This window comes from Rhinoraja longicauda, chromosome 15, assembly GCF_053455715.1.
Source record: "Rhinoraja longicauda isolate Sanriku21f chromosome 15, sRhiLon1.1, whole genome shotgun sequence".
NCBI classification, from domain to species: Eukaryota; Metazoa; Chordata; class Chondrichthyes; order Rajiformes; family Arhynchobatidae; genus Rhinoraja; species Rhinoraja longicauda.
Genome location: NC_135967.1, coordinates 47,328,594 through 47,339,456, shown reverse-complemented (window position 1 = coordinate 47,339,456; position 10,863 = coordinate 47,328,594). Strand labels below are relative to the sequence as shown.

General features: G+C 41.3%; 1 protein-coding gene across 1 annotated transcript in view; it reads right to left on the bottom strand.

Annotated features, from left to right (window-relative positions):
• Window positions 1-6,149: 6,149 nt before the first annotated feature.
• Window positions 6,150-10,863, bottom strand: part of LOC144600706 (MICOS complex subunit MIC27-like) — a 38,838-nt gene continuing 34,124 nt past the window's right edge. Inside the window, exons 6-9 of the mRNA XM_078412615.1 lie at window positions 9,391-9,482; window positions 8,287-8,400; window positions 6,966-7,089; window positions 6,150-6,410 (exon numbers count right to left, since the gene is read on the bottom strand). Coding sequence (XP_078268741.1) covers window positions 6,322-6,410; window positions 6,966-7,089; window positions 8,287-8,400; window positions 9,391-9,482 — 419 coding nt within the window. The 3' untranslated portion in view covers window positions 6,150-6,321. The remainder of the gene's footprint in view (window positions 6,411-6,965; window positions 7,090-8,286; window positions 8,401-9,390; window positions 9,483-10,863) is intronic.

Sequence of the window (10,863 nt, the reverse complement as noted above, 5' to 3'; positions counted from 1 at the left end):
TTGTAGCAAGTATATTGTTCTTTAAGGAACAAGATCCCAACAGGAAAATTGGTCAAGCCCTAAGTTAATGACAGTGTTGAAAACAGTATTTATCAAAGGGAACGGCTGGTATTGTTACCAGAGAGAGCTGTGACAAAAGATTAGAAGTTCAGAATCCAGCAATGCAAAACCAGGACTTTGGTGAGAAAGCATAAAATCAGACCCCCAAAATCTGTGAAAAGACTTATAAAACTTGACCTGGAGTTTCAAAAAGCCTTTGACATGGTCTCACAAAACAGATTAGTGTGCAAAATTAGAGCACATGGTATTGGGGGTAGGGTATTGACATGGATAGATAACTGGTTGGCAAAGATTAGGAATTAACAGGTCCTTTTCAGAATGGCAAGCAGTGACTAGTTGGGTGCCGCAAGGCTCGGTGCTGGGGCTCCAGTTATTTACAATATATAACGATTTAGACGAGGGAATTAAATGTAACATCTCCAAGTTTGCGGATGACGCAAAGCTGGGTGGCAATGTGAGCTGCGAGGAGGATGCGAGGAGGATGCTATGAGGCTGCAGGATGACTTGGATAGGTTGGGTGAGTGGGCAGATGCATAGCAGATGCAGTATAATGTGGATAAATGTGAGGTTATCCACTTTGGTGGCAAGAACAGGAAGGCAGATTATTATCTGAATGGTGTCAGATTAAGAAAAGGGGAGGTGCAACGAGACCAGGGTGTGCTTGTACACCAGTCACTGAAATCAAGCATGCATGTTCAGCAGGCAGTGAAGTAAGCTAATGGCATGTTGGCCTTCATTGTGAAAGGATTTGAGTTTAGGAGCAAGGAGGTCCTACTGCAGTTGTACAGAGACCGCACCTGGAGTATTGTGTGGAATTTTGGTCTCCTAATTTGAGGAAGGACATTCTTGCTATTGAGGGAGTGCAGCGTAGGTTCACGAGGTTAATTCTCGGGATGGCGGGCCTGACACCTGATGAAAGAATGGGTCGACTGGGCTTGTATTCACTGGAATTTAGACGGATGAGAGGGTATCTTATAGAAACATAAAATTCTTAAAGAATTAGATGCAGGAAAAATGTTCCCAATGTTGGGGGAGTCCAGAACCAGGGGTCACAGTTTAAGAATAAGGGGTCGGCCATTTAGGACTGAGATGAGGAAAAACTTCTTCACAAAAGAGAGTTGTGAATCTGTGAAATTCTCTGCCACAGAAGGCAGTGGAGGCCAATTCACTGGATGTTTTCAAGAGAGTTACATTTAGCTCTTAGGGCTAAAGAAATCAAGGGATGTGGGGATAAAGCAGGATGGGGGTATTGATTTTGGATGATCAGCATGATCATATTGAATGGCGGTGCTGAATCGAAGGGCCGAATGGCCTACTCCTGCACCTATTTTTCTACGTTTCTATGTTTTTACACATAAACAGGAGAAATTATGTTGTGAACCGGGAAATAATAAGCAAACGGTTTATTGTCTGTCTTCAAGAAAGAGGGTAAAGAAAATCTTTTGGAAATAGTGGAGAAACATTAAGAGTCAAACGCATTTTATTGTCATATGTATCGAAACACAACTATTATATTCTTACTTGCAGCAGCACAACAGGTTACTAAACACAGGACTTACTAGATAAGATAATAAACAAACATTTAAAAAAATATATATATATAAAACCCATTTTAGTGCAAAAGCAAAACAACGGCCGCAGTCCCTAGTGCACCCAAGGCAGTTTGGGGTTCATAGTTTAGTTAGAGTTCCTCATGTTCAATAGCCTGATAGGTGTTGGGAAGAAGCTGTTTATAAACCTGGATGTTACAGCTTCAAGAGATCGCATTGTTTTGCCAATGATCACGGATTTTTCTAAAGAATATTCACTTTAAGGTATTTGTACCCGGACTTAAAAACGCAACATGATTTAACATGGCTTGCATGTTGCTGCTATACATTTTGAAGAATTTGTGCCTCAACTCTGCCTCTGCCTCATTGACAGCCAGAAGCTTCCGCTTCCCATCAGTATACTTTTTGCACCAACAATCGTATCAATGAAATTGATTCATTAATCTTTTGACCAATGCCAAACAGAAAATCTGAAGGCTCTTTGAGAAATGCTGCTTACTTGCATTAAGGAGAATGAATGGCTTTCTTCAGCCTGTGCAGGCTTTTTATAAACTAATTGGAACTCCTTGGCTTCAGTTTAGAAATCGACTAATGTAAATTTGAGTTAAATAGTTAAAATGCTGGAATTAATAGTAGAGTCTGTTCAACGTCAGATTGTAGAACACAGACTGACTCACTAACTGAATCACACAGACTGATTCACTAACGCGCCTTTCTCTCGAGTTCCAGCTCTACTAATTCTCTAATTTTCAATACATGACATTAAAATGCTGGGACACGCGAATCTACAGATGATGGAATCTTGAACAAAACAAAAGTGCTGGAAGAACTCACAGGTCAGTCAGCATCTGTTGAGTGGATATGTGACATTTTGGGTCAGAAGCAGTCTTCAGAATATGGAGAATACTTGTCCCACCAGCAGACACGGGAATGGTTTCTTCCCCTCAGTTATCAGGCTTCTGAATAGGCCTTCCACAAGCTAGGGTACTTTTTGATTCACATCTACTCCATTGGACTCTGCTTATGGAACTGATACACTATAATGCTGAGAACTATATTCTGCACTCTGTATCTTCTACTGTGCTCTATCTATCGTGCTTGAGTTTGAGTATCTATATATGGTATATCTGATCAGTTTGGATAGCATGCAAAACAAAGCTTTTCACTGTACCTCGATGCATGTGACAATAACAATAAACATAAACCTACATTGCTTCTGGTTCCTGTGTGCGCAGGGTGTGTGCTCATGGGTGGAAGTGGCGCTGGAAGGCAGCAACTCCACCGCTGCGCCATCATGCCGCTAACTTCAGTCTCACCCACATGGTCCATATAGAAGCAGGCGTTTAGAATGAACGTAACACCTGCAGCACCACATGGGACCACATGGGACCACACTCACCAGTTTCAGCCTTGGGGACCAGGAGATGGAGAACAAAATGATTTCTGACTGCTGAACACACTTGGGCCAACCCCACACCAAAGCAACCCCAAACCCCCACCACTGCTTCTCAATGCAGATCCTGGCCATTCCTCCCAACATCAATGACCCACTCCAATCCACGGGAGTTGCAGAGTTGGCACTGTTGTGCAAGGCTTCATCTATTGTACACAACACCAAGGCTGTTGCCTCAAATAGCTTTGCACTCCATTGCTGAGCACAAAACACTCACCCTCTACTGTGCATTACTCGGCATGTGAAAATGTCAAGGCACTGATTAGGAACTACATTTATTGTCACCATCCTTTATCCAGTCGACATTTTGCATAAAATGTCTGCTTTATCCAAAATGATGGACTCACAACATTGACATCTCCATTTAGGATTACATGACAATTTAGTGTAATGTGTTCCCTTTTAATGAAAATCCATAACTATCAAAAACATTTGTCAGAGTGAAAATACACCAGCTCAAGAAATTACGGCTGGCTGTGGCGCCTAAAACTGGAGGCGAGCCACTCTTTGAAGAGCCCAATTCATGTTGTACCAATAGATCAAACGATCATTGAAACAATATTGAACACTAAATTCCTTCTAACGTGAATGCTTGTTGCTTTGGTCAGTGAGTTTCAACCTAAGATAAGGACCAACTGAATAGAAAGTTTCAAAGAGCCAGTGTCAGCATGGCCTCCCTCACTGTGGTGGGACTTCAGGATGCATCTCAAAGCAAGTTTGTTTTCCTAATTAAAAAACAGGCGGCTATTCTTATAAGGAGATCGGTTTTTGCAAGCCAATTCCGAGGACGGGGTATGGAAATGGATGGCGATCTGCTTTCAAGAATCAAGAACAAACAAACCTGTGGCGTTAACTAGTTGTTATTTTAACTAAATGCGAGGGTTGGATTTCGGTATAGGAGTGGAGATGATAGAAGAATTGAAGGAATTGGGAGCAGCTCCCAAGAGAGAATAGTTAATAGTAGCGGCAAATTTGAAGGCTGGGAAGGAAATTCAAAATGAGACAATAGGTGCAGGATGAGGCCATTCGGCCCTTCGAGCCAGCACCGCCATTCAATGTGATCATGGCTGATCATTCTCAATCAGTACCCTGTTCCTGCCTTCTCCCCGTACCCCCTGATTCCACTATCCTTAAGAGCTCTATCTAGCTCTCTCTTGAATGCATTCAGAGAATTGACCTCCACTGCCTTCTGAGGCACAGAATTCCACAGATTCACAACTCTCTGACTGAAAAAGTTTTTCCTCATCTCCGTTCTAAATGGCCTACCCCTTTTTCTTAAACTGTGGCCTCTTGTTCTGGACTCCCCCAACATTGTGAACATGTTTCCTGCCTCTAACGTGTCCAACCCCTTAATAATTTTACACATTTCGATAAGATCCCCTCTTCTAAATTCCAGTGTATACGAGTCTAGTCGCTCCAGTCTTTCAACATATGACAGTCCCGCTATTCCGGGAATTAACCTAGTAAACCTACGCTGCATGCCCTCAATAGCAAGAATATCCTTCCTCAAATTTGGATTCCAAAATTGCACACAGTACTCCAGGTGCGGTCTCACTAGGGCCCTGTACAACTGCAGAAGGACCTCTTTGCTCCTATACTCAACTCCTCTTGTTATGAAGGCCAACATCCCATTGGTTTTCTTCACTGCCTGCTGTGCCTGCATGCTTCCTTTCAGTGACTGATGCACTAGGACACCCAGATTTCGTTGTATGTCCCCTTTTCCTAACTTGACACCATTCAGATAATACTCTGCCTTCCTATTCTTACCACCAAAGTGGATAACCTCACACTTATCCACATTAAAGTGCATCTGCTATGCATCCGCACACTCACACAACCAGTCCAAGTCACCCTGCAACCTCATAGCATCTTCCTCACAGTTCACACTACCACCCAGCTTTGTATCATCTGCAAATTTGCTAATGGTACTTTTAATCCCGTCATCCAAGTCATCAATGTATATTGTAAATAGCTGCGTTCCCAGCACCGAGCCTTGCGGTACCCCACTAGTTACTGCCTGCCATTCTGAAAGGGACCCATTTATCCCCACTCTTTGCTTTCTGTCTGTCAACCAATTTTCTATCCATGTCATTACCCTACCTTCAATACCATGTGCTCTAATTTTACCCAATCTCCTATGTGGAACCTTGTCAAAGGCTTTCTGAAAGTCAAGGTACACCACATCCACCGGTTCTCCCCTGTCAATTTTCCTAGTTATATCCTCAAAGAATTCCAGAAGATTAGTCAAGCATGATTTCCCCTTCGTAAATCCATGCTGACTCGGAACGATCCTGTTACTACTATCCAAATGCTCCGCAATTTTGTCTTTACTAATTAACTCCAGCATCTTCCCCACCACTGATGTAAGACTAACTTGTCTATAATTTCCCGTTTTCTCTCTCCCTCCTTTCTTAAAAAGTGGGACAACATTAGCTACCCTCCAATCCACAGGAAGTGATCCTGAATCTATCGAACATTGGAAAATGATCACCAATGCTTCCACAATTTCTAGTACGACCTCCTTAAGTACTCTGGGATGCAGACCATCAGGCCCTGGGGATTTATCAGCCTTCAGTCCCATCAGTCTACCCAACACCATTTCCTGCCTAATGTGGATTTCCTTCAGTTCCTCCGTCACCCTAGGATCTCTTGCCACTAGAACATCTGGGAGAAAAGGGAGAAGGGAGTTGGGAGCGGGGCTCAGCAATGGATGAGTTTGGACAGTGAGATATCATAGGGAGGCAGAAAGGCAACTGGAGAAAAATAAAAGTTTGGAGGCCAGACTAATGGTAGGAGAAAGGTAGGGAGAAAACATAGTTTGTGCAGAAAGTTAGAAGAGTGGAGAACATCGGGTGCAAGTATGGTCACGATATTAATGCGCCTTGCATTTTTTTGATGAGTTGTTAGAGACGGGAGAGTGAAAAGTGAAAAGTTCATCTATTTGAAGTTCATCTAGATGGAAAAGTGAAAAGTTCATCTATTTTCTCGTTGTGGCAAAATGGCTCAAAAGTTGCAGTGTAGACAGCCAGAGATCCTGTGTATTTGTTAAAGTTTTATGCATTCACCAGCACATTTAAACAATAGACAAAATTATGAACACTTTTTTAATCTGAGATACATATAAATAGGCAACATACAATAAAGTAACTTCATGCACTGGTATAAATGGTATCATTCGAGGTACAGAATTTATGAACTTACGCACTACTAACAAATTCAAACATCGGACATTGTAAATATCTGCAGACATCTGGTCTCTTAACTACGAGTGGTGTACAAGTCTGTATCTTCAGCGCTTGACTGACCATGATCTAGCGAGCTAGAGCCAATTGGAATCATTTGTTTTTCTGTTGTATAAAAGAAAGTGAACATTACTTCATGCTAGATTTCTAAAACATGCATAACCATAAGCAAGAAACTGGTCATTGAAATGGGTAAGAAATGAAATGCTATTTCGGACACAGTGATACAATTTCCGATCGACCAAATATTTTCTAATTGGTATGCTTGAAAAACATATTAAAGTAAAGCCAGCCCGATCCAACTGACCCGAGAGAATAATTAGCCTCTTGCTGACCCAGAATGGAACAACTAAACCTTTAGCTTTATCCCAGACATAATGTGGAAACAATGCAAAAATACTGTCAGCAGCATGACATGATCTTGTCACCTGAATGAAGAGTCACATCATCTGAACTATCAACACTAGAAATAGAGGGGGTACGCATAAAGAAAAAGGAGAGCGCACGCACACACAATGACTGAATGGCCTAATGCTGCTCCTAGAATTTATGAACTTATGAAAATAATAAATGCCTCAGCACAGACTACACACAATTCTATGTTAAGGAACATATTATTTGTCTGAAGAGGTTCAGAAAAGTATAAGCGCTGATTGGTACCTTCTGCTGCCACAAACATATTATCCAAAGTTGTTGGCTGCTGATTCTGTGGCAATGGAGAGATGCCACCTTCTATCCTATTAAATCTCTCTTGGTTTGGCTGGGGCTCCTGTTCTTTAGTGATCTGAAAAGGAAAAATGAACACTCCAATAACGAAGATGCCCAGCTTATTTTATCATGCTCATATTAGGCAGAATATTTAACAACAGTTCAGTCATTCTTGAGTTAACAATTGTTGTAATCTTTGTGAAACTGTGCACAAGGGTCATTTTTAGTTTGAGTATTGCTATTTTGGCCATGAAACCTTTCTAGTTCAGCTCTTGGCAGATCTGTCTTGCATCAGCACTTATCTTACCGCAACCCTGATCACACACAACCTGACATCTGTGGCCTTACTTGCCCCAAGATGGAATGGCTGACAGTCAGTTTCAGTTTACAAAAATGTGCCCAAAAAGCATTCAGTCATGGATCATCTTGAATGGTTTTATTTTTGCAAAGGGTATTAACTCTGCAACGTCTGATAATACAGTTTGCTATGGAACTCAAAACAAAATGCATACTGAAAATATAAAACAAACAAGACGGATCAATAGATTTTTTATGTTAACATTTTGGGTGAGTTTACCAGCCCATTGCTGTGTTTTCAACCTTTGTCTCAAATTTTCTCACTCTGATCTAATTTCTCGGTACAAATAAAATCCTAACTAAACTCAAAATATTAATCTTTTCCTCTTTGGTCCATATTCCTAATCGTCTAGATAAGCGAGGGTGAAACAGGAGTAACAAGGTACAAAAGGTCTGAGGCTTCAGGTTGGGATTCACTCTCCCTGCCAATGCCACACACACAGGAAATCCAATCCAAGCTGATGATCACGCTGGATTTTTGTTTGAAATACAAGTGCAGTACTGGCAAGATTATATTTAGAAGCTCCATGAAAAGCTCAGAGTTGTAAATCTGAGGAATTCTTTGCCACAGAAGGCAGTGGAGGCCAATTCACTGGATGTTTTCAAGAGAGAGTTAGATATATATAACTCTTCGGGCTAACAGAGTCAAGGGATATGTGGAGAAAGCAGGAATGGAGTAATGATTTTGGATGATCAGCCATGATCATATTGAATGGCCTACTCCTACACCTATTTTCTATGTTTCTAGAAGATAATCGTTTTGTACAAATTGTAATGTTCAAAATATGTAAGCAAAGGTATCATTTTTAAATAGGTGCAGGCAAACCTTCTTTCCTGAAAAGTGCTGAATTAAATATTTTCTGCACTTCATTCCATTTTAGTCCATTAAAGTTATAATTCTACAGATCCAGTTTACCTCCAGGTCTTCAGTCATTGTTAGTCTTTGCTTCTTCTGTGGACTCTCTTTCCAGAGGGATCGGATTGTCTCATAACTCCCCTGGCTTATGGCAAACATCTTCTGCCCAGAAAACTAAAGAGAAAAATAGATAACACTGGCAACTTCCCCGTTTAAAGTTGTTTCCCCAGCATAAACTGCCCCACCAATAAACTTTTAAAATAAAATTCACACTGGAGGAGCTTCTGATTTGGAACGTTTTTAATAAATTTGTGCTGGAGGTGCCACAAAATGAAACGATGGATCAGTTTACGATATATGCAAAATGAAACAACAGCCCCTGTATAAATTATGATAGCAGAATATCAGCTAAAAAATGTTCTGCGAAATGGCTATTTTTCTGAGCTAATATGGGGTGCCTTTGTATTCCCAAGCTTGCACCTGCATGAGTAGGTCTTCTCTTTACAGCAGCACCTATTGCATTAAATAGGTAGAAAGTACAAAATGGCTCTGGATCAAAGCCCTGCACACCCTCTCCCCTTCCAGACCGCTGACTCTTCTCCCTTTTTTAATTAGATGTTTTTGGGTTTCCCTTAATGTTATCTGCCAGAGCCATCTCCTGCTCCTAGTTTTGCCCTCCTGATTTCCTTCTTTAGCATACTCCTCACCTCCCGAAACCCCTCCAGGGATACACTTGATCCCAGCTGCCCAGACCTGCTCTATGCCTCTTCCTTTGTCCTGACCAGAGCCTCAATTTTCTTTGCAATTGTTGCATCTTGTTGCTTCGGATGGACTACGGTTGCAAAGACTTCAGCCTTGCCTTTTACACTCATATGCTGGACTTTAATCTAATTTATCCACATTATTCAGTTACCTGAATTTAAATCCCCAGTTTATACACTGGGATTGATAGTCCCATTGCCTGCACACCATAACCACTTAGCTGGCTTCCCATTAATTTCACGACACAAAACAAAATGCTCAGTGCCTCTCTCTTCTTCCACAGTTAGTCTTCAGGACATTGGCATTATTAATTTTTGTTGTGCATGTCCCATAAAAATAGTAAAATCTTTTATTTTGTACTATTTTAGGTAGGAAGACACAAGAAAGTTAGAGGTATTTTACCTTTGCAGCAGCAATAGCTTGTTGAGGGTAGCAAATGGCCATTCCCACAGCTGCGAGCCCCACAGGATATGCCATTTTCTGAACCCTGGAACCTGTGCAGATGAAAATTCAAAAGGGCCACACGAAATCGTGGTTAAGCAAAACAAATTGCAACATAATGTCTACATTCTCAGGTTGAATCAGACAATATTGATTTTAATTTGTTTATTGTTGGAGGGTGTGGAGATGCATATCAACTTGACAACACAAACTATTCCAATTCACGTCCAACTTTGTGCTTTCCTAAATTACAAGGAAAACTACTCTCTTTTTAGGTGGTCATTTGTATTGTAAATTCAATGTTTGTTATTTTTATATATAAACTTCATAGATCTCCACACCCAAAGACATCTGTGTGGCCAGAGGTACAGCAGGCATTGCAAATTTTTGAAAGATTTGCATGAATGAAACTGCATATTCCAATGCTCATTCTTCATCACTGCTTTCCAGTTAGAAGCTGGCATAGCAGGCTCACAAAGAAATAATACTACATCAAGGCCAAAAGCCTTGAAAGTGACACCATTGAAAGTGACACCATTACAAACGAGTCTGATCAATAACTTCTTGGAATTCAAAGATGGCAGATGTGAGTGTAGGCATTTTAATTAGTTTCGTTTCATTTAGAGATACAGCAGGGAAACAGGCCCTTCGGCCTACTGAGACCGCGCCGACCAGCAATCCCCATTACCCTAGCACTATCCTACACACTAGGGACAATTTACAATTTTTACCGAAGCCAATTAGCCTACAAACCTGCACATCTTTGGCATGTGGGAGGAAACCAGAGCACCTGGGGAAAACCCACACGGTCACAGGTCACGAGAACGTACAAACTCCGCACAGACAGCGCCCGTAGTCAGGATCGAACCCGGGTCTCTAGTGCTGTCAGGCAGCAACTCTACCACTGTGCCACCGTGCCACAGTAACATAGAATAGTAACAAAAGGAACAGGCCCTTTGGCACACGATCTGTGTGGTGAACATGATGCCAAGCTAAACTAACCTCGACTACCTGCACACAATTCATACCCCTCCATCCCTGCGTATCCATGTGCCAATCTAAAAGCATCTTAAACAGCACAATCACATCTACCACCACAACCACCCTTGGCAGAGAGTTCTAGACACCCACCACTCTCTATTTTAAAAAATCTCGCCCCGCACTTTGAGCACCTTATTGTTTTTTCGAAGAATTCACACAGCCCTCCAATTTTTTTCACAATATCTTGAGCCAGAAACGTAACATCATATAATTGTGAACGAAACCAGGTAATTATGCATTTCATATGATTTTTATTTTTCTCTTTGGAAGTGGATTGTGTAAACATTTGGCGAGTCAAAACTTGATGCGAAACAGAATGCTCTTATATTCCTCAGCATAAACCAACAGATTAATAGTTATGATCAGGTTCACTTAGTTCAACAGGTACAATTT